This window comes from Mustela nivalis (assembly GCF_964662115.1).
Source record: "Mustela nivalis genome assembly, chromosome: 16".
Classification (NCBI taxonomy): Eukaryota; Metazoa; Chordata; class Mammalia; order Carnivora; family Mustelidae; genus Mustela; species Mustela nivalis.
In genome coordinates this window covers 54116566-54141451 of record NC_139035.1, presented here as the reverse complement: position 1 = coordinate 54141451, position 24886 = coordinate 54116566, and the positions used below count along the sequence as shown (strand labels likewise).

Here is a 24886-nt window from a genome sequence, read left to right as displayed (position 1 = left end):
TTCTGTGATCACTTTAAGTTGGCCCTGTAATGAACCCATTTCCTCTGGCACATACGTAAGTGATTTGACCCGTTAAGCCATTAAACAGTCACTCAACAACTGCTTTGTTGCTGATACATGAGAAATGCTATTTTATTCAATTTCAAATTATGCAGTGCTTTAAGCATATTAGTTACACTGTCACAATGAAAGTGATCATATTTGCTGTCGAGGTTTTCGTTTACTCCAAATCACTTGTTTTTATCCTGAAGTAGTTTCAGTCTCTAGTACTTCCCTCCCGTAGTGCATGCATGCACACACTTAATTCCTTCTAGGAAACTTTGTGAGAGGCTGATTTCATCAAGGCGATTCACCCAGACAATAGATGCCCTCTCTCTAGGCTCTAACGTAGGATGCACATATAATTCATACACGCATACATTTTGGATTATTTTCTAATTATTGGAGATGGCTGTCTTGTGTCCTAAAAAGTGAACTAATTAAATGTCAGGCCTCAGCATTACACAGAATTATTTGGTGGGGTGGCAGGGCCGGGGGCGGGGGTGGGGGAGCAACAAACTGTATTTCAAAGACTCTGGAACTCTTGTTAGTAATCCTCTGTTTCCAAGGCTCACTAAAACTTTTGGGACCCAGAGTGAAATGTGGTTTTGGTGTTTCTCCCCAGGCTTGCACAGGGGGTGGGTGCACCATGAGCGAGGCCAGTGAGGCTCTAACTGAGGAACAGATACCCGAAGGAGTGCCGGCCCCCAAAGCGCACTCCTACTCACCCCACTCCTTTCACATCTCCTGGACGGAGCCTGAATATCCAAATGGTAAGTGAACTCTTTTAGCCTCAAGTTAAAAAGATGATTAGCAAAGGTAAATTAATATTCTAAATGGCAGCTTATATGTGGTGCTTAATTTTTAATGATCATTTTAGCACATAAAATACCTGAGATAGTATCATTGTCTGTAGTTAGGAGATTGTAGTTTTTAGGCTAACACACAATTTTGGTGGCTCAAAAGTGCTCCCTTTTGATAGTTCTTGTGTACTGCATCTTATTGTTCAATACGGTCCAGGAGAGGTGCAGAGAACAGATGAGGATTCCCAAGGTGCTATTGTGACAGTGACATTATATTTTCAGGGAGTTTCTATTTTTGATAGTTCTTAGTTCATTCTCGGAGAGGCAGAGAGATGGAAAGTCCATGCACATCTTGTATTTCAAAATGCTTTTGATTGAGTAAGTTTATCTTAGAAGAGACCACTTGAAACTCTGTATTTTAATATATTATATGTAAATTTGTCAGCATGCAGTTTTTAAACAGTGCATATATTAAATATATGTGTATTTCTACTTGTTTAACTTCAAGTTGATTGCGTATATTTCTAAATGATATACACATCTTTGCATAGCTTAGAGAATTAAGTTAGCCAGTTATAGTTAGCTTAAATAAAATCTTATTATAAAGAATTTGTAAAAACTTGGAGGTAGAAATTACTTTATTCATTAAGTAGAAATATTTTTAAGTTTCAAACAACATACTGTCCTTATTCCAGACTGGTGGACACTTATGTACCATCAAATTTTGTTCCCTTTAAGAGAAACATCGAGATTTTTAATCTCCTAGAAATTGTTTTAAGTAGCTTGTTACTGAAAATTGAGATGGCCTTCTTTAGCATAGCCAAAAAGAATGGAAGAAAAAAATTGTAATTTTATTAGTTTGTCTTATGTTTACTATGATATTAATTATTTCAGTTATCTCATTTAATTAAACTTTTGGCAAATGCATTAGATGTATTTGAGGTGATGGAGAGAGCTCAAATAATTATAGTGAGTGATTATCTCTACTATAGAAGTGATTCCTGTACTGTTACAGATTTCCTACTAAAAAAATAAATGGATCTCTATTTGATACGCATGTCCGCATGTCCGCATGTCCGCATGTCCTCTGCCCCTCTAAAAAAACTTGTCGTACTTCGTGCTCCACAAATGTATCTGGCCCATCGATGGCAATGCAAATGTTAGTGATTTATTCCTGTTGGATTGGTATTAAATGCCATTACGTGATTTGCATCGTAGAACATTTTTCTTCCTACCAGTTGGTCATGGCACCTGAAACCACAACTGTACTCAGAATCCTAGGTAGACCTACAGAAATACTTTCTATATTTAAAAGAATATTTGCATACTATGTTTTGTGCATTTATAAGCAATTTTAAAATATATTCATTGAACCAAAAAGAATTTGAAGTTTTGCAGATTTCTTGAAACACTTTTATTATATTCTAAAGTCTTGTGTTTAGTCACATCAGAATTTTCAAAATTTTTATTGTGGGGCAGTGTGGGACATTTAAAAAATAATAGTGTTCATTTAAAAAGAAAACAGCAACTATCATGCCACCTACTTTTCTCTTCACTTGCCCTAAATTTTCCAGTGTTTGATTTTTATTTTCTGTTGTCTGAAAAGGGAAAATCTGTTTGTTGGAAAACAACTTGTTCCTCTATTTGTTTTTAAAGCCTCATACTTCACTCTAAAAACCTAACAGAAAAATCCAAATTCTTTAGCCTAGTATTCAGGTCACTCCCAACGTATGACTCAACCTGCATTTATAGAGTCACGTTCCTTTCTAGAATACTTATGGCTTACTGTAGGGTTGTAACACATTCCTTTCTAAAATACTTATGGCTTACTGTAACACACCTAACATGTGTTCTTTTCTAGAATACTTAAGGCTTACTGTAGTGTTGTAAGATGTGTGTGTGTGGAGTCAAATAGGCCTAGAGACAAATATTACCTCTGCTGTGTAGTAGTGTGTTACTTGGGGAGATGGACTAAATTCCATGAGCCCCGGTTCTCTTGATTGTAAAATTGGCATTGACAACCCCTGTTTTTTTTTCCATCTTCACTGTGGAAATCTAAGTCATTCATCAGAACTAAACATGGGTCTCTTTAAAAAAAAAAAAAAGAAAAAGAAAAAGAAGAAAAAGATTTTATTTATTTATTTGTTTGAGAGAGAGATGAGAGCTCAAGCCAGAGAAGAGCAGAGGGAGAGGGAGAAGCAGGCTCCCCACTGAGCAGGGAGCCCAACCCCACTGAGCAGGGAGCCCAACACAGGGCTTAATCCCAGGACCCCAAGATCTGGAGACCTCCACCTGGATTGTTATTACCCTTTATATTCAACATATTCAAGTTGATTTTTCCGCATGTCCTCTGCCGCTCCATCTGCCCTTTCTCCTGTGTGACTCCTCTCACTATTAGCACAACCCAGTCACGCCAGCCAGAAGCCTGGGCGGCAATCTTGACTCCAACCCTGGCTCACTCCTGACTTGTCTTACCACACAACGTTCAACTGCACTTCTCTAAGGAAGGCCACTGATATTTTTCACCCAGATAACTTCGAGAACTTCCGCAGACCCTGCAAAAATCTGAATTTATTCATTCAAAGTGTATTTTTTGATGACCTACTAGGTGCCATCATTCTGATGATACCAAGATGAATTTGCCTAATCTCTGATCTTATAGATATTAGAGTTCCATAGGGGAACACAAGGGAATCACAAGGTCGGGATGCGAGGAAGGTGCCAAATTACAGAGAAGCAGCTCCCTAGGGAGCCCTATGGGCTGTGGGAGTGTCCTCCCTCTGAGTCTTCGTTAGATGTGGCAGGTCCAGAGACACATAAGCATTTAGACTATCTTGTTTTGTAACAGATGCTTCCTGCATGGTTTTGCACATAGTAGGATATAAATGTCTAGTTCTTGCCTAACAAGCAAGTGGTCATCTTTAGCCAGCATAGCTCAGGAAACAGGCTCTCTGCTTTTTGTAAATGACTCTGATTTGAACAGTCACTTTCTACTCATCAGAGTCATGTAATAATCCTGAACCAGTGACTAAGAGAATGGCCTCTTGCCCTTCTGATTGCCATTTTCTTCTTTGTCTCCCAACCTGCTCTCACTTGGCATCTTGTGCTGGGAAGCTTGCTCTTTGCTTCAGGACATGCTTCCTGTGCTCTGAGAATTCTTCCTGTTCTGGAATCTTTCGTTCTGTGCTGTACCAGCAGTTCTAAGAATAGTGCCTGACCCACATAATAGATACTCAATTAAAACTTTGCTGATTAGCACTACCAAAAGAAACAATAAATGCACAGAAAATAACAAATGTTAGCAAGGATGTCGAGAAATTAGAACCCTTGGGCACTGTTGGTAGGAATGTAAAATGGGGCACCCATTATGGGAAATAGTATGGAAAATGCCTCAAAAAATTAAAAATAGCATTACTGTGTGATCTAACAATCCCACTTCTGGGTATTTATCCTAAAGAATTGAAAGCAGGATCTTGAAGAGGTACTTGCACACCCACAGTCACGGTAGCATCATTCACATTAGCCAAGCGATGGAAGAGACCCAAATGTCCATACATGGATGAATGGATAAACAAAATGTGGTGTGTATATGTATATACAATAGAATATTATCCTGACCTTAAAGAAAGAAATCATCACATGCCACAACAGGGATAAACCTCCAGGACATTATGCTAACTTAGAGAAACCGGTCACAAAAAGACAAACACTGCATGATTCCACATATATGCGGTATCTAAAGTCTCATCAAACACATAAAAACAGAAAGTAGAATTGGGCAGGGAGTTGGGAGGGGGAAGGGAGAGTTGCAGTTCAATGAATCTAGTTTCAGTTTTGCAACATGAAGAGATCTGTTCTAGAGATCTGTTATACAACAATATGCATTTAGTCAACAATCTATATTATACGTAGAAAAATAGTTAAGATGGTAAATTTTAGGTTATGTATTTTTTATCACATTTTTAAAAAAATATGAGGTAGAGAGGACACAATAAAATGCAGCAAACTCTTAAATCAGAAGAAGAAAGGTTAAAGGCTGTTAGTTTAAAATCAAAGTTTCAATTAATAATCACATAAAGATATATACATAAAATATACATTTGTTAAACCAAATTAAGATCATTCTATCTGTCCTGTGCAATGTGTTTTTCTCACTTCACAACATGGTGAGGACATCTTGCCAGGGCAGTTAAGCAGAGAGAGCCCAGCTTCAGTGTTTTAAAAGGCAGTGGAATCTCACTGAATAAAACCACAGCTTATGTGACCCATGTTTTATCAGTGGATATTTATGCTTCCATTATTTTACTGTTATAAATAATGCTACATGCTATTAATTGTCTTCTTTTACCAAGTAGTCTTTAAGTACCTGGTCTTGATCACTTGATTCACACTTAGGGCTCTGCTCTCCTTCAAAGACGTCCTACTGAATTCTAGCCCCTTACTTCTAGCTGGTTTCTCTAATCAGGGCATCCATGTTCCCTCTGGCAAAGGCGTTCTCTGCAGGCTGGAATTTCAGGCAGGCTTTTAAAACCTGAATAAGAGTGACTTTTAGGAAGATAAGAACCCTTGATTGTGCAGCCCCTGGACCCTGCCTTTGTCATGCCATCAGCCATCAGTGAAAGGGGCACAAGGGATTACTGTCTATTAAGTTGGTGACCTGTGTTGTGAAGATTACAATTGCGTAATTAGAATGATGTTTTCGAGAGCTTCCAAATTCTCCTGAGCCATATTCGCTTTCAGAAGCCTAGACCTTAGATTCTGTAAATATGCTTTTTCCTCACACTTGAAGTTTCCTTTGCTGAAAATCAGCATCAATATCTGACTAGACCAAACATTTCTCATTACCTAGCATAACATGTAGTAACATTTGAAAGTAATCAGAATATGTTTTTTTAAATAGTAAGTGGTAATAGAGAATGTGAAATTCTTATCCTTTAGTAATATTTACAACTGCTTGTAACTATCCACTATCTTTACTTGAGCAAATTTGCTAGAACAGTTTCCCTCTTAGATTGTGACCCACATAAGGGCAGACATGCGTCTTGTCCTCCGTGACCTTGTCCACAGTTCTAGTGCCAGCAATTGGCAGGGGTTCCAGTCATGGGTAGAGGAATATTAAATCACTGTTGAAGGAATTAATGTTTGCTGAGGACAGGGACAATAATAACATAGTAATTGTATGGATGTGAGAAGTATATTCATATGCAGTCATACAATACACACAAACACACATTTACAGCACGTTTCATAATTACGTAATGTAGAAGAATGATTTCAAAGACAGCAGAAAGGCCTCTCCCTCTTGACCTGCTGAAGGCTCAAAGACCTGGTTGCTTGGCCTAAGATTTTCTCAGCTGAGTGATTTTTCAAGATTCTAAAGAGAGACAGCACGTGAAACGGGGTCCGCGTGGAGTGCCTCTGTGTGAAAGGGTAGACTGCCCTTGCCATTGAGAGGAGGTAACGTCAAGATATGCACAGGAGAAGGGGAGCTGGGCACCCATGGGCCAGGGTCCCAGGTACTTCTTGAGAAAAGAAAGAGTACTCAAGGAACCTGTGAAAATATTTTCCTAATTTCAGCCTTTTGTACTGGACTAGCTTTTCAAGAATTCGGACCTGAATATGTACCACAATAGTGGCAACTGGGTCAGAAAGAATTTAAGAAGTTGATTATTTTGGCATACTTATACATAATACCATGAAGACAATGGAACATTATTGAAGAACATTTAGCTCAGGTTTTTAAAATATTTTATCTATTTCTTTATTTAAGACAGAATGAGAGAGAGCAAGCATGGGGAGGAGGGGAGAAAGATAAAGGAATTTAATACTGAGTGTCAAGTTAGACATGGGACTTGAAATATCATGACCCTGAGATCACAACCTGAGCCCAAACCAAGAGCTGGACTCAACCAATTGAGCCCCCTAGACAACCCCATGAAATTTAGTTTTTAAGCATATATATGTTTCAGAAATGCATGGTAAAAAAATAACTACAGAACTTTTATATACTTTATATGTCGTCCTTCACATTAAGAAATGATGAGAAATAGACTTTTATAGTTTATGTACCTGAAGTTGTGTGTGTGAATATTAAGCAATTCACCCAGATGAAGAAAAAAGTATTTGATTTCCTACCAACGCTAATGGTAATAATAGCTACAGCTTAGAGCTAGGTAGCAAGCACTGCAGTCCTCACAACCAGCCATGATATGGGTATGGCTGGGGCACCTGGGTGGCTCAGTGGGTTAAGCCTCTGCCTTCAGTGCAGGTCATGATCTCAGAGTCCTGAGATCAAGCCCCGCATGGGGCTCTCTGCTCAGCGGGGAGCCTGCTTCTCCCTCTCTCTCTACCTGCCTCTCTGTCTACTTGTACTCTCTCTGTCTCTGTCTGTGAAATAAATAAATAAAATCTAAAAAAAAAAAAAAAAGAAATGGGTATGGCTTCTCTAACATTCAGCTGGGGAAACTCAGATTTATAAGTATTAATTGCTCGAGACAACTAGTTAAGTAGGAATTTAATACAAAGCAAGGTGTCAATGACAAAAAAAATTCATGATTTTATTCACTGTACTCTTCTGCCTCTACATTTTGTAGAAAAGCTCATAATTCAGTATTTCATCTAGGCATGTGAAAAAAAATTTTTTTAGATGCTTTGACTTGTTTGATGCATCAATCTCACTGACAATATTCAAAATTCTTATGATTTCTGTTCTGATTTTTCTGTGGTTTTGAAGGAATAACTATTTTCAAACTTTTTATTTTGAACTAACTTTATTTTTAAATACCCAAAAGGCGATTCTATTTTCTTTCCTGGAAATGCTCAGTTTTAATAGGAGAAATGGATTATAGAATTCAGTGAATCACTTAGGAAAACTGCTTGACAGTTTTGAGCAAACCTTGTGTAACTTTTATGAAACACCTCCAATCAGTTTGTCAGGTAGAATTTCCCAAGCATAATCTTTTTTAGGTTCCGTTGATTCCATTTTTAGGAAAGCCTCACAGTAATAAGGCATTATTCCACAATGTGAAAGCTGTTCTCTCTTTTCCTTTTTAATTGAAGGATCAAGTATTCACACAGGGAGATAACTGCCACATTCAATCATCATCTGGACCTTGGGGGAAAACTTGCCATTGATATTCATATTGCCATGCTGTACTGGAAAAAAAAAAAAAACAACAAATATGTTTGGAGTATCTATATTCACTATACATGTTATTTTCATGACACACTAAAGCACTGTTGTTTAATTCTTACAGTAAACAGAATTCTTCAGTGTACATAGAGATACCTTGTATTAAATTTACATCATATTGTACTTGTATTGAATTTCCTTGGTTATAGATGACAACCTACTGAGCACCTTAGGAAACACAATTTGACAGAACATGATGAAGAGGCACAAAGATATATATCCCAGTGGATGTGCTTTATGGACAATTATGTTTCAGCTTCCCTGTGAAAATTAAACACCTTAAAAATTCTACCATTATGGAAAGAGAAAGGTGATAAACTTGAAACTGCTTACCCTGGCGAGCCAATGGGAATTAAGTATCCATTTTGTGGATTATCCACTGTGGAACTGAAATTGTAGAACTAGATTAAATAACCTGATCCCTTTTTACCACACAGCATTCTATTGTTTCATTTTGTTCTAGCTAGCTTACCAATTACTAGCACCAGAGAGTAAGCAAAAGAAAAGCACAGAAAAGATGAAACAGTGCAACATAAAGTGTTACTATAATTTTTTTTTATGTTAGATGTATATATTTTTCAGACTTTCTGGATCCACTCTTTGCTCTTTCATTCAGCCCTCTACCCTAGAAGGCTGACCTTTACTCAGAGTGTCGATGAGCTTGCTCTCTCTCTCTGGCTTCCTTTTGGTTTGTCTCTGAGCAGTGGCAGATCAGAGGGTGGGAAGAGAAAGAAGAGAAAGAAGAGAAAGAAGAGAAAGAAGTCGCAGAATTTAAAGCCTTTGTTCCCTTTCGACCCCGGCTCTGGGCTCCAGGGTAGAGCCATATCCCTCCTCCAAAAGCTGCAGCACCCATCCAATGGCCCTTTACTATAACTCCAGCTCTTTGTCAGGTTCCCAAATCTGTTCTCATCCATTCCCTTGCAAATTTGAGGATGTTTACAGGATCCTACTGAACTTACCTTAGCATGGTCTCCTAGGAGTCCTAACTAGGACCTGCTGGGAATGCATTATTACCACCCGGTCTTTCCCTTAACTCTGCCCATAGCTTTGTAAATGAGTTTGAGTTGCTATCAAGTTTCTGCTGAGTCCTTAACTGATTTTTAAATCTCATATAATCCACACATAACACACAGAATTCCGGGGCTGTGTCTACTGATAGATGTAAAATGTATTCTGGAAATAGTAAATAAGTAAACAAAAATTCCATCTAGTTGAACTTTGACACCCTAGACATTTTAAAAGCAAATAAAGAGAATGGTGTTCAGAAGTTCTAGATGAAGACTCTTTATCTAATATGTCTGTGATATTTAATTTTTTAAATAATAATCAACTCATTGATACCTCACTGAAATCTTTCTATTAATTATTATGAAATACTTATTGTAATTAATCAGATAATGATTTTTGACATTTTTCCTATTGATGAAGTAGGTCCAAGGGCCAAGTTCATCTTAAACACGATTTTCTCGGAAAAATTTAATTTCCTAACCCACCTAGATGAGGTTAGCATCTGCCTTCTCAGCCACTACCATTTTTCCTTCTTTTCCATCTGGTTCTCTTTTAATACATAATCCACTTAGTCTTCCTTCTCACTTAGATTGGAAGTTTTATGAATGCAGGAACCAGGACTGTTCTGGGTATTTCCAGCTTGAAACACAATGTCTGGCACAGAGTAGGTATTCCATAAGTGTTTACTGAGGAATCAGATAACTACTGAAAACCAAATCCACTTAATCCAGCAGATTTCTTTTTTCAAAAAGTATTTGACAGCACTTGGGAAGTACCTGTTCTGTTTTTCCACACTGTGCTCTCTGGACTTGATTGGGGTAGAGAGCAATCTTAAATAGTTAGCACACACATAGGAAACTGCTGGGTGATGACAGAGCATACAAGTAGGGAATACAGACCTGTCTACAACGTGCTTCCAAGAGATGGGCAATTTATGTTTTACAAGAGATATGCAGTACATGACACAGGTGAGCATAGGAAGAGATGGTCTAAGGCAAGATTTTCACAGCAAATAAGGCTTTAATTTACATGTGAAGGAAGGCACAGCTCTAAGTTCATTCCTCTTATATGCATCACACTTGATTCCTAAGGTACTTGCATATATGCTCACTCATTTGATTTTCACATTAACTATGTCAGGCCACCAGGGCAAGGAATATGACCCCCATTTTATTGATAAGGAAAAAAAAAAAAAGTTTGGAAAATGTGAGCTTCCTAAGTTGTAAAAGTGTGTGGTCATGAGAGAAAGGCTGTGGGCTCTCCCTCCTTTTTTCTAAAAGCTTAATCAAATGACATTGGATGAAATCACAGCTCTTCCATCCCCCCCAAGTCTACCTGGTACCTGACTCGTGTCCATTCTTTGATGTAGCTCTCATCAATACCAGCTAACCATTTACTCATAAACAATGTCAACAGTGATGTCAGGGGCTTGCTCAGGTACACAGTCCTCAGATGGATTCTCATTTATCTTGAGTTAGTGTTGGCTGTGAGGATACAGCCAACATGTAGTTCCTCAGGAGTCCTGAAGACTGACAAAAAAAAACCCCTGAACTAGCTGCCAACCCCTTTCTTCTCAAACAAAAGCAACCCAAACTGTGGAAAGAAAGGATAAGAGAAGAAAAGAAAGTTGGGGTAGCTATTTTAATATCATATAAAGGAGACTTTTGGGCAAATAGGTAAATTCAAAATGGTAAAAGGGAGAATAAAACTACAAACTCTTCTTTCACCAAAATGTGCTGTAAACAAAGTGCCTAAACAGATAAGTAAGAGAGTGGGATATAACATTTATAACACACGTAACTTTCAGAAGGCTAGTATTTGGAATACTTAAAGTATTCTTACGAATCAGGAATAAACTGGGGAGGGAATGTAGCCAATAATAATTGTAATAGCATTGTATAGTGACAGATGGTAGCTACACTTACCATGGTGAGCATTGGGTAATGTATAGAACTGTCATATCATTACATTGTATACTTGAAACTAATATAAGATCAACTGTCATCTATAGTTTGATAAAATGTTTTAAAGTATATAAACTTAAACTTAGAAGAAATGAAACCCAAACTCTTTACTTCATTTATTATTTTCCAACACACTTTGTCAATGATAACATATTCTAGATGTTGTTAGAAGAATAATAATAAACTGGGGAAATATCTGAAAAAGCATTTCACAAAAGAACAAAAAGCAAATAGCTAATGAACATAAGGACATGTGCTCAACCTCTTTCATAAGCTGGAAATAAAAAATAATACCAAAAAAGGTACCATTTTACCACATATAATACTGGCACAGTTTAAAACTGTGAGTTATACAAGGTCTTTTTGGGGATATGGAACAATGAGGACTCATTGTGGGAATTGGTGCACTTTGAAAAACGGTTGGGTGTTGTCTAGCAAAATTAAATATATTCCAACAGTTTCACTCCAGGACCTATGTGCTAGTAAACTTCACGTCTGCCTCAGGACACGAGTACAAAAATGATAAGAGACAACAGTGACGAAAGAGACAGAACAAGGAAACAATTCAAATGTCAACAGTAGAATAAATGAATGAATTGTATTGTGCAGGAATACAATACAGCAATGGAAATGAGTGAAGTGTGATCACCCTCAACCAGACAGACAGGATTCATGCTTATTATGGTGAACAAGAAAAGAAGCAAAAATATCTTTTTTTCAAGTAGGTTTCACGCCACGCCCAGCGTGGAGCATAATGCAGGGCAGAAGCCCATGAGCCCAAGATCAAGACCCCAGCTGAGATCAGGAGTTGGAAGCCCATCCGACTGAGCCACCCAGGTGCCTCCTCCCCAAACTATATGATTCTATTAGCATAAAATTTAAAAATTCACCAAGCTTAATTATATTGTTTATGGATGCATTCCTAAATAGAAAAGCAACAAATCATTCTTTAGAAGTTAACACAGCTGTCTGTGAGGAAGAGAAAGAGCTGGAATGAGGGAAGACACATAAAAGGTTCATGGGGTGCTGAAAATTTGTGGGGTGCTAGCAATATTTTATTTTTTAACCTTGGTGATGGTTACATGGCTTTCCACTTTTTCATTTGTCTTTGAGATATAACATATTTTATGTATTTTTCTATGTTATGTTTTATCACGTAATTTAAAAAATATAGAAGAAATAGGTGCGTGGAAGTTAGAGAGTGTAATGGTCTGTGCACTGTTGAACCTGAATGTTTCTGCATGTTACACCATCCCGTAGCTCCGACACTTTCTGTCTGGCATTGACTGTGTTATTCAGTCTTTCTCCAACTTGTTTTTCTCCTCTGTAAAGGGAAACTGAAACTTTTTTTTGCTTTCAAGAGTTTTTCCTGAGAATTGATGGCATCTGATCTAAAACATGAATACTGTTAATTTTTCAGCATAAAGGTCCTTTGACTTTCAAGCGTTTGCCTCCTCTTACTTTGCGTGCTTTCCTATGGAACAGTATTTGTTTTGCATTTTAATGAAATGTTACATGTTGAGATAGTTACAAATTCACATGCAGTTGTAAGAAATCATGAAGAGAGATCTCGTTGACCCTTTCCAGCTCCCCCAGGATACTTTTAAAACTATAGTACATGATCACAACTATGATTTTGACACTGATACAGTCAAGATGCAAAACAGGGGTGTGACTTTTTTTTAATCCCCCAATTGAAAAACAGTCCCCTTTGAAACCAGTAGACGAAAGGTAAGTTAGTTCTTTGGTAGTGGGCTTTTGGAAATTATTCGCACCCGCCCTCACAAACCCTCTCTAAGGTGGATAGACCCTTCTCTTGCCTGCATAGTGACCTATGACACGATGCTGTACTCTAACCCTAACCACAGCTCTAGCATTATAAATTTATTTTATTAAAGAAGAGAAAATATATAAAACTGTTAAAGCTATTTCTCTTTTAGAATTCCATACTACCACTGCAATATGGCATTCCCACATCCCTCTCTCAATCACAACTCATTACTGTATATTCAGGAAAAGGAGGCTTTCAAAAAAATTTTTTTTTCCTTTTGATATTTTCAGCTGCCCTTTTCCCTACATCTGTGGTCTTCCCTACTCCAGTCTATTGCAACTGTGACTCTAGATTAATTCTTCTAAATACCATGTTTATTTTAACCCCTGGTCAATACGCAAAAAATATCCATAGTTCTCCTGTGCATCATAAAATCCCCAACCCTTGGTGTGGCATTCAAGGTCTGAACATCTGTTTGAAGGCTCATTTTCTATTAGGCTTTCACCAGTTACAACAATAACAACAGAATACGGATCTATTCTGGATGTCTTTATTATACCTTGCATTTTCTTGCTTCCAGGCATTGGTAAATGTCATTTCCCCACAAGGAACATCTTCCTGAGACATGGCCTTTTCACATTTTGCCTTTTATGGAAGACCCAGCTGCTTTGTACAGAAACCCCAGCTGCTCTAAAAAGCTTTCAGGACTTACTTAAGGCAGAGTGATTGCCCCTTGCTAGAAGCTCTTGTATGTCTATACCATTTGTTGAGCATAAAATTTTTGTGGTGCTTATCACTTTTATTTAGCTCTTCAATTGTTTAATTAGACCTGTGTTTAGCCCTTCTTTTACTTCCATAAAGGCTGATATTATTTCTTATTGTTTCTATTCCCCAAAGTACCAAGCATAGTAGCTTTCAGGAATTGACTTCTGGTAGATACACACTAAGTTTTTGTTATGCTCAACTTAATTGCTTGTGGGGCCAGGATGGGTTTGTCAGTGCTTATTTGAGCGGAATTCCTACTTTAGCAGAGAAAGTTAGGCTGGAGATGAAGAAGAGGAGCGGTGGTGGTAGGGAGATGAGATTGCCAGGCTCCAAGCCGGAGTTGATATTTATTTGACCCTGGAAAACAGCTTAGCCTAAGAGTCCGTTCCCCTAACTCAGTAATAAGGCAAATAACACTTCTTATTTCTTGATGTTGTTAATGTTAATGGAAATAATTCATATCAAGCATATTGCCTATTGTCTGACTCAACATGAGTGCTCAGTACATTTTATAATAATAAAGTGTTCAAAATGTCAAAAACACACAGCATTTTTAGAACTTTACATTTAACTTTTTTTCAAACCTATTCATATATGTCTTGTACTCCTACTTAAAGAAGGAAAGTGCCTCCTTAAGCTTCACTTAAAATGTGCACTGGAAATTCATTAGTTTTTGTTATATACTTTAGAAATCTGAGCTCAATTAAAATTGTTGTCTTAATACATATTTGAGACTTAATTGCTAAATGTATGTTTTTGGAACTGAATTATACAATATTTTATATAATACTAATTAATTTACATTAAAAAGTCTGTTAGTGAGAAGTTATGACATCTGCCTGCCTATCTTGGTAAGAAATGGATTGTTATTTTCAAATGGTATCTCTTATTGTCCACCAATTTGCCAGGCAGTTTGACCATATGTCCTTAACATGGATTATATCGCTAATGGCCTTGCCCAAACCAGATCAAAGGAAATACTTGCACTTGTCTCAGGCTCCTTTTTGTGGCAGATGTAGGCACCAGCTCTAAACCATGATGGCATCCCACTTTGGCGTGACCTTGAGACCTGGTGACTAGCTGTTGAGACCTGGAGCTAAAGGCAGAAGACCCAGAGAGATCAACATCATGAGTCTGTTCCAGCTTTACAACATGCTCACGTTGACCCCAGCTTCCCAATCATGGGATGGGGAATTCTCATCTTGCTAGTACTCAGCAAAGGTCTGACTGATCACTGACTGCATGTGGCATTTTTGGATATGCATTTTGAAAAATGGCCCTCTGTCTGTAGTATAAAGAATGAATTGTATGGAAACATGAATAATGCATCAAAACATGAGGGTGGCTATTATTCTTGGATAGGAGATGATGGCAGAATGGACTAGGTGGCCATGAGTATGGTGATGGGTGACGATCAGTTGGGAATGTACAGTCTGTGTGACTTGGTGATGGACTTGGTATGGTGGGGAAGGCAGAGGAGAGGAGAGAGTCCAATATGACTTAAAGCTAGATGACACTTACCCAGTGTACACTTGGATTCTACAGTTTAGATCTATAATTGACCTTTTAGTTCTTCCCACAAGTGCTGTCAAATAGTGGTTACTTACAGAACGCTGGGTTACTCTGTAGGTACGCGTGCATGAGTGCATGTGTGCGTGCTCACTCGTGTGAAAGCTGGACTTGAGTTTCACCCACCTTTTCATTCAGATGCATCCTACATACTAAAAAGTTTCTGAGCAGTTGAATAAACTGTCACAAATCTCATTTAGTTTTATTCTCAGCTCATTTGCCATGCACTCATCTTGCTCAAAGCCCTTCTCTTAGCAACTGTCTGTTATTTCTTTATACCTAGTTCCGGATGTCACGGTTATCTAGTTTCTTAGCATTGCTTGCTAGAGGTTGACTTGCTTAAGTCAGGTAGACAAAACAAAGAAGAAACTGTTGAGAGACTGTCACTGAGGGAGGAAGGAGAACTCAAAAAGCAGACATAAGAATGGATTAAGTGTAGCCACTGAGGATGTGAAGGGTAAAAGCTGGGTAAGTATCCTAGATCTCATTGGTCCCTGAGGGTCTACTGAATTAGAGAATATACTCTTTGGTGTCCATAATGCATGGTTTGAGTCATCACAAGATGATTCAATTATATTCATTATAGTCTGTGTGGGAAGGCAGGTGAGTACTGTGGAGTCCTTGCTGGAAAGATTTCCTCTAAAATTGGTTAAAATTCTTAAAAGTTTGTACTTAAGGAATGAGATTTAGTTATAAAGAAAATTAACTTCTATGAAATGTGTCATTTCCCAATATGTCAGATAAATGAGATATTATGCACATAATCCTAGCATAAAAGAAATTCTCTGTTTCCCAATTATGTACCCAAATATTGATTTGGGTACTTTCTATGTCATTGTTGAAAAGCAGGTCAAGTAGATAGCATTTTGAGGGTCTTACAATTTCTTTAAGAGCTTCTCCAACATGTTATTTGCACATAAGATTTTTTTTTTTTTTTTTTTTTGAGGATTAAAAGATTGCTTAGCTGAGGGCCTGGCACATCATAATTTCTTATCATGATTATTACTGTGATTTTATCCATTTTTTCTTCTCTTAAATTTCTTGTGACTATTTAGTTTTACATTATATATCTTTCATTTCTTAGTTTTAATTCATCTGTGCTTTTGTGTGTTGATTATTAAATGGCATTAAACCAAATACTTTCTGTAAGTATTCTCAGAATTATCAGAGATGGTCATACTAGAATAAAGGAGAAAGGTGACAGTTGTACCTTTTTGGTGTAGCCAAAGGGCTACATGACAGTAAAATACTGTTACCCCAAAATTTGGAAATGAGGGAAATAGACCTGCTCTTAAAAGATAAGCTATACAACGTTATCCTAATCAAGGAAAATAAGTCCAAGTAGTAGCTTTGTTTAAAAAACACTAGCTCAAAAAATTAATAAATAAGAAATATTAGCTCGTTCAAATAAAAAACAGCTTTAATCCTAAAGGATGTACTGACCAAGATCTAACTAGTGAAACAGAAAATGTGCTAGGATTGTAAGACAGACTGTGTTTAATATAAAGAGTTGATTACAAATGTGTTGGAAGGGCTGTAGAAACAAAAATGGTGATTGTCAGAGCGCTGCTAACTTCCCTGGTCCTTGGCTTCTGAGTCGGCCTCAGCTGTTGTTAGTTGCTGGATTTGCTGATTTGGTGCTTGAACCATCAGGAGGTACTGCCCCAGCCCAAGCTAAAGGGCCACCTAGAGTCCACTACTGAAGAAGCTGGAAATGCAGAAGAGGCATTTCTGCTGCCGACACTGCTTGAGGCCACAGCTGCTTTGTCCCTCTGCTGACTTCTCAACAGTCAGCAAAAGCCTCAGCGCTTAGAGCTACAAGTTGGATATTTTCTGTCTTCCTGTTTCTGCCCAGCTTGCAGTGCCTCCTACTGGAGAAATCCAAGAGGAAGCCGGCAAGTCAGAGGGCTGCAAATACAGAGGATGGCTTGTCAAGCCCAGCGCAGACTGTAGACCTGCGGATGTGGGGCTGTGGGCAGATGAACCGGATGAATGACCAGATGATTCAGCACCCGGGCATGCTCCTCTGGCTTCCACTACTTTCCATGACCAGCAATAATCACTGCATGCTTCCGCCTAACACCCTACTCTGCTTTATACAAGGAAGAAGCTCTCACCCTCTGTCATTGTAGTCCACCTGGGTTCATGGCGCCTTGAGTTTAGACACGACCGACCTAGAAATCCTGCAACATAAAAACTAAGATAAAATTAATACCCGTTAACTTTCTTCATACAAATCAGCAGGGAAAAGGAGAGGAGAAAATTAGTTATTCTATACAAATCTTTATGTAATATGAACATAATAAAACATGAAGTAACACCTACAATTCTCATTTCCGTAACTAGTTTAAGGCCACAGTTGACATTTATAACCTCTTCCCTTTGCCCTCAGCCAGCAGCTCATCTGTTTTAGAATCTTGACCTAGAAAGGTAACTCAAACCTTCATGACTGAAGGGTGTGTGCGCTTAGTGTCAGCCCCAGGAAGCCAATTTCTCCTTCCACACAGTAACTTTTTTTTTCTTTTTTGCCTGTTGATTTAGTTGCATGAGGATCCCAAATTGCCGGGTAATATTCTGTTTCTAATTTAGCGGTAACCTGCGTGCAGCCCATAGCTAAGTATTCCTCTTTGTGGCTGGAGAATGCAAACATATTTTATGTAGGTTATTAAGTGTAATAGTAAGAGGAAGCACTCTGCCTACCTTCTCTTGATCCCCATTTCCACATTTTTCACTGTAGAAAACCCTGGCTCAAATCATGTACGAACCCTCAGGCGTCATCACCCAGCCTCAGCTGTAATGCGGGCTTTAGGAGGCTGTTCCAGCAATCTCTTAGGCTATGGGTTGACGAAGTATATTATTAGATGAGTAACTGTTATGACAGTAACTCACTCCCTACTTGTTTTGCTATGAACTGATTTTTAAATCCAAAGCAGTCTTGTAAAGGATATCCTGAAAATGAGGGCAGCATTCTATAAATTTGCAGGTGATGGTGATGCCAAACATTGTGAGCAGATTCTGGAAGGGAGCGATTTCCTCCCAGGAGAAAGAGACACTCGGGAAAAAGCTCCTGATGTCCTTGGTCCCACCAAGAATGCTATCCCTAATGCAATGATGGGTGAAGGTTTGATCTTCCTTTAAGACATTAATGAGACCAAATTTGGAGTTCCTAGGCTGAGACAGGCCTCTTGGAAGCCAGCTGAATTCCTTGACAACCTTGACTGTGCTAGAGCCTCTTTCAAGACTCGTTCCTTCTCCAAATCTATCTCTGAGCTATTCTTGAATATCATCTTTTTACCAAGTCTCTTTTCATACTTCAGGTAGAGAGTTATCTCTTTTTTCTATAGCCTTACATTTTCCCTCTAGATTGGATGCTGATATCTTTATTCTGCTGTGTGTTCATTAATTTATCCATTCAATCAATATACATGTAGTACCTACTATGTTTTAGGCATGGTGTTAAGTCTAGAAATACACAGGTAAGGAAGAGTCAAGATTGCCTTGGGGATCCTACAGAGAGGCAATTAAACAGCCACTGTGAACTTAATTTCACTTTGAAAGAAGTTCTAATTTAGTATGTAAGCAAAGTTTTACTTCTCAATGCTTGATCAATTTGGGGATTCCGTAATTCCAGGGAACACAGATCTCTGACTTCCTTTTAATAAAAATATTTTGACTACATAATTCAAATGACCATATTCAACAACTATTTAATTTCACATATCTCTACTAGTTGATTTCATGAAAAGACACATAAACTTCCTTCTGAAATAAATTTTAGTTGATCATTAAAACCAGTAAATCACAGTTTCTCTAACCCATTCGTGAGTGTCTCATGACTACTCTTTGTGCAATTTGTATTAAGGTGTTTATGGTTAGGTTATGTAATATTGTGGTTGAGAACATGGGTTCTAGAGTCAGACCTCCTAGGTTCAAATTCTGACTCCGGCACAGGCCAGCTATGTGATTTGGAGCAAGTTACCTAATCTGTCTTGCCTGAATTTCTTCATCTATGAAATGATCATAATGATATTGCCTCTGTTCTGGTGGTGCTGCTAGGAGAGGGTTAAAAAGGAGTTCACACACAACAGGTGCTTAGAACAGTGCCTGATACATCCTGAGTAATGTATAATGCCCTAACAAATAAGGACATTTGACTTCTAGAGCACATCTACTAAGGATATCACTTTAGAATGCAATACAAATTATAAGTGTACTTAATTTATTCATGTTTTATCTGGAACACAAATGATAGCTCTTCACATGATGTAATATGAAGAGTCTCATACTGGGGCTCTTGGGTTCTATTTCTGTCTCTGTACTAATTAGCTTAACAGTTTGATATTTAGGGGTTTAATGCCTGTTTTATCCTTTGGAAAGAGATAGGGTTTAGACTGGGGAAAGTATCAGATACTGTGATTCAGTAATTCCATGAAATTAGAAATCATATCAAGAAGTGCTTGCTTTCTTAAGACATTCTTTGCTGTTGTCTGGTAGTCATGCTAAAGGTCCATTATTATCTTCCCAGGTGTTATCACAAGCTATGGACTATATCTGGATGGTATATTAATTCACAATTCCTCAGAACTCAGCTGTCATGCTTATGGATTTGCTCCTTGGAGCTTACATTCCTTCCGAGTCCAAGCATGCACGGCCAAAGGTTGTGCTCTGGGCCCACTGGTGAGTATGCACATTTACATTCTGGGAATGTATCTGATGTCAGATGACAGTGAATATCAAGGAAGAAGTAAATGGTGGTGACTCACTCTGTGCACAGCTAGGCTTTCAAGCAGGATGGGAGATTTTCTTTTTATAAAATTTTATTTAAGACTTAGGAAGAGTTTATATTCAATATAAATTTCAAGACTGTGCATAGGTCTAGTGAAGGACAGAATCTGTATTTCACTGAAATTTTTCAAGGTAAGTTGGCTGGGTTAGCAGAAGGACATTCGATTTTGTTTAGTTTAGTTACATATTTATTTCAAGTGGATGTTTTTCTTTCTAATAATGGGCTCAACAACTAAGTAATTTATGATTAAAAAGTGAAAACAATTGAAAGTCCATGATTGCCACAGTAGGGCAACACAGATGCCCAGAAAGTATGTCAGTCAATCAGAAGTTTGAACTTGTCTCATCTAATAGAATAAAATAGATTTATATCATCAGTATGATACAGTTTCATAAGAACAGTATTTAAAACTGCATGCTTTTGATATCCACATTTCAGAAATCTATGGTGTGTATTTCATTAGCAGTTAAAAGATTGACAAATCATGCTTTTTATTTTTTAATATAATTTTTAAAACTCAATAGTGTATAATTGTCATAGACCAGCATGACATTCGTTAGCTTCAAAACATCAGATTTTATTTTTGTACATTTTTCTTAATTAGATTTCGCTTCTTTTAAGGGAAATGCTCATTACTTTTAGATATTTTTTGGCAATGTTTGCTAATGCTCTATCATTTTAATGCACTCTGTCTTCACTGGAAAGTGTATTATATAAATATTACCTTGGAAAACAGCTCTACAGTTTCATTTTTGCTTCCTTATTTTTGATCACACCTTCCATTTCGTTTCAGAAGTTGGTTGCTTTCCAAGCTGCTAACATCATCTTTTGGTGGAGCTGAGCTGTAGTCTTTACTGCCATTAAGTATTTTATAGCTCAGACCCTCTGACGATTACTTACTCTTAAAAGCAGGAATGGCAAGAGGCCAGCTCTTCTCCATTCAAAAGAAAAAGCAAAGAAACATGAGAACACTTCACATGAGCTTGAAACCTAGACTCTTTCAAAAATATAAACAGCACATGGTTCTGGCTACTAAATTGGCTCCCACACTGTCTCTTGATGTTCTGGCAACTTGAAACAAGGGGGACACGGTTATTGATCTGTGTCTTGTGCAGATAAGATAGTAGGCGATGTTAACTTTAAGAAATCAAATGCCACAGTGCCCTGACGGGAAGGGAGAAAACAGAATTGTATTGTAAAAGCTGCTCTGCCATGGCCTCGTACATTCTAGACTCAGTCCTGACATCAAGCATGGTTATTTTCTCCCCTTGGTACTTTTCTTTATCCTGTGCTCAGTATGCAAACGCTTTTCCCAAGTCAATGATCCATCTCTAATCACTGGGATTGAACAACAATGTCTTTATTTAGAACAAGTCAACTCTGTGCTACCAAGAAGTTAAAACCTACAGTTTTCAATTGATTTCTAAAATATTTTTGTACCAATTACAGTATTCCCTTAAGAGATTACATATCTGAATATTTTAAATCACCCAGGATATCTACCGTAGTCATGAATGATAGTCCAGATTCAGATACACACATCCCTTAAGGGTATTCTTTATCTAATGCAGTGTTACAACAAGCATTTCATTGAAACAAAAAATTCATGATTTCTGTTTTTAGATCTTTTGCTGGCAGAAATTGAAAAATAAATTTTTTGTGAGTCTATTTTTTTGTTCGCCTAACAACATTTTTAATGATAATTCTTGGTTTTTGGAAAGAGAAGCCTGTTTATTTTACATCTTTTTCATGCATGCAGGGAAATACTATTCTCTGTTTTCTCTGTGACAAATATGATCTGTTCCTGAATGTGGTATGGTTCACCCTCAAAACTGGCAAGCTGAAATAATAAAGTGGATAAAAGAGTAAAAAGGACAAGTTTGATAAAATAGAGTGTTTTAAAAATAAAAATGCATACATATTTTCCACATTTTTACCATTTTAATGTAGTATTAGCTCAGTATGTTCTGTTTTTACCCCTACCGGTTTATTACCTGTTTTTGTGATTTGGTAAGAATTACTCTGTACCCATCTGAAAAAAAGATTTTTTTTTTTGTGGTTTGTTCAGTTCTCATTCAATTTATACAACGTATTTGGCTTTTAAAGAAATTCCAGTGTTAAAAACAATTTATAATGCCTTTGATCCTAATTTTATGATGCTAATATGCATTGCCAAATTTAATCTAGTAATTGAAGTTTTATAAGTGTTTGAAATAATGAAAAATTAACAGAAAATGCAACAGAAAATAACTTTTTAAGAGCTATCCTTGCTTTCAATTCTATTGTGAGTTATATTAGAGAGAAACCCTTCACATTTTGTTATTATAATATGATGCACTGAATATGTCCATAGGATAATCACTCTGCTTTTTGTTTGTTTTTTTCCACTTAGCTAATGTTAGATAACACTGGTAGAGTCTAAGATTGGGAATTTTATGACTGTGTCTGGCCTTGGAGCATTCATTGGATTCAATTCTCTAAGGAGCCTCTTAAGGATGAAATGTGAAACTATAGGTCACTGCCATGGGATATAGTTAAAAAGCTGCTTTGGGTTCTTGGTGATGCATGTTTGTACACGTAAACACACCTATACACATATCACCTTTTCACATTTGTTTTTTCCAAAGAAAAAAATTTATTATATAAGACATCTAAATCTTCAGGGCAATATGCAGTTGTCAAGAAAATCCTAAATGGGAAATCTACCTTAAACCTGCTATTATTCCTCGTGCCTCCTTGGCAAACATACTTATTCTACTATGCCTTAGATTTTTCAACTCTTACAAAAGGAAAATAATGCCCATTTTAAACAGGATTGATGTAAAATTTTCAGTGAAATATTTATGCAAAGATTTCTGGTACATGATAAGAGTTTTATTAAAGATGAAAATTTTATTAAAATGTTTATATGTTTTCATGGCACATTTATTCTCAAAACACTTTATTTTCTGTGTCAGGGGAGGTTTCCAGCCTTCCAGAATGCCTTTTCCCTAACATTCTTTTTAAGACAAGATAGATAAACAAGGAGGTAATTTTTTTTTTTAATAAAAGACCGAGTTGAGGCAAAATAATACAACTGCCAAATTTCATGTAGAGTAAAAACTGAGGTATTTATCCAGCTACTGAAGGAAATTTTTAAAATATATCACTTTGAGTTAACCAGATATTTGAGCATACTAATATAATTATCTGGAATTGCCCTTAATTCTTCAACTTTTTGAATCTCATTTTATTTGGAATGCTTTAAAATCATTTCCTATGCAATAATTTGAATTATATACATAGACATAATGGAACCAACTGCATTGTTATGAAATATTAAAATGATGAATTGATATTTTTCCAGTCAAGTTTCTTTATCATTTTTTGGTACATAGTTATTAGACTAAAAAAAAAAAAATGAGGAGTTATAGATCTAAAGAACCCCATAGTCTTTCTCAGATGAAAATAAAACATGTCGTGACCTCATACTTATTAAAAATTAACACTCTGTCTTTTTCACATTTATTTTCATAATTGGGAAAGTGTCTTCGCCCTAACAAATGAAGGTTTCATAATTGAGAATATTTGCCTGCCTAAGGATTTCGTGTTTGATCACCTTCTAGTGATGAGGCATGAGCCTCTGCTTTAAGAATAAGGTCAAAATTATCAACATATTCAATACATCCTAAAAGGTCAAACACTTACAAGGATGCTTAGGAGTTTGTGGTGATTAGTGAACAAATTTAAGCCAGTTACTAGAAGATGCTGACTATCCTGAGCCCCATTCTGCTTTCTTTCCACTTTGACCATCCTCTGGTCACTTAGTCATTTTATGCATTTAGCCACTAAAATCTTCCTAGCCTCTGTGTGGTTAGGAATTACATCTTTTTTCAGAGTCCTTCATCTTTTGCTCTTTTCTGCATAGGTTCATTAACACTCTATTAATGAAAAATCTCAACTCTTTTTGTAATTCAACCTTAGGGATAGGCTCACGTAGGTACCTTTATTTCTTGACGTCTGTCTGGCATGATACCGCCCTTACGTTCCTGGTAGCAACAGCGCGAGGCGAAGTCTGTGCGTGTGCGTGTGCGTGCGCGTGCGCGTCCTTGTGCGTGTGTGTACGTGTGCGTGCACGTGCGCGCATGCGCATGCCCGCTGGCAGGCCAGCAGCCAGCCGAAGAGCCTTTCTCGCAGAGCCCGGAAGCCTACCGCTTCAGTCAGAAACTTATGAAAACAGACCTTGTGCATTTCCTTCTCTTTTGCAATCCCTTAAAAGTTGTTTTTAAGCAGTCCTGGAAAGAGTCTGTGGATACGCACACCCATAGGCACCATCACAGTCGCAAGCAAGCGCCTCGGTCAGGAGCTCAAACCCTGAGCGGGAACAGCAGGACGAAGACCACACGAGGTCCGCTTTGATCCCGCTGACAAAATGAAGTATTCATACAAGATGCTGCTGTCAAAAGAGTTTACTTCACAGCAAAAGAGATTCTTTGAAGAAAGACGACGCTCCGAGTGGAGCGCGCACTTATTGTATTTGCAAAACCAAACATAAATCTTTTTACCCTCGCAGGTGGAAAATCGAACTCTGGAAGCTCCTCCTGAAGGAACAGTGGCCGTGTCTGCCGAAACACGGGGCTCCCGAGAAGCCCGCGTGAGGTGGGACGCGCCTTTTCACCCGAACGGACGCTTAACATACTCAGTCCTCGTCACCGGGACGTTCTATGCCGACCCAGGTAACGCGTTGACACTTTTTAAACTGCACGAATGTGACAAGACAGTTTATTTGCTTTTGAAATCTTCCTTGGAGCGACAGATTGGCATTCCTTTATTTCCCCTAGAAATAGCCCATCTTGAGGAGTGAGAGCGGCGGTTCTCGTTGCGTGCCCCCCCCCACCCCCCCCCCCCCCCCGAGCGCACACTGTAGGGCGGGGAATGTTCTCGGTGCTTCCCGACCTGACCCACCGGCTCAGGAACCCTGCAGCCCCCCCTCCCCACCACCACCACCAC

The 24886-nt window shown here is 37.8% G+C and overlaps 1 protein-coding gene across 1 annotated transcript in view; it reads left to right on the top strand.

Annotated features, from left to right (window-relative positions):
• USH2A (usherin) overlaps window positions 1–24886 on the top strand; it is a gene marked incomplete at its 5' end in the record, with an annotated part of 618561 nt that overhangs the window by 288738 nt on the left and 304937 nt on the right. Inside the window, 3 exons of the mRNA XM_082703057.1 lie at window positions 665–812; window positions 19637–19788; window positions 24450–24612. Of these exons, the coding sequence (XP_082559183.1) occupies window positions 665–812; window positions 19637–19788; window positions 24450–24612 (463 nt within the window). The remainder of the gene's footprint in view (window positions 1–664; window positions 813–19636; window positions 19789–24449; window positions 24613–24886) is intronic.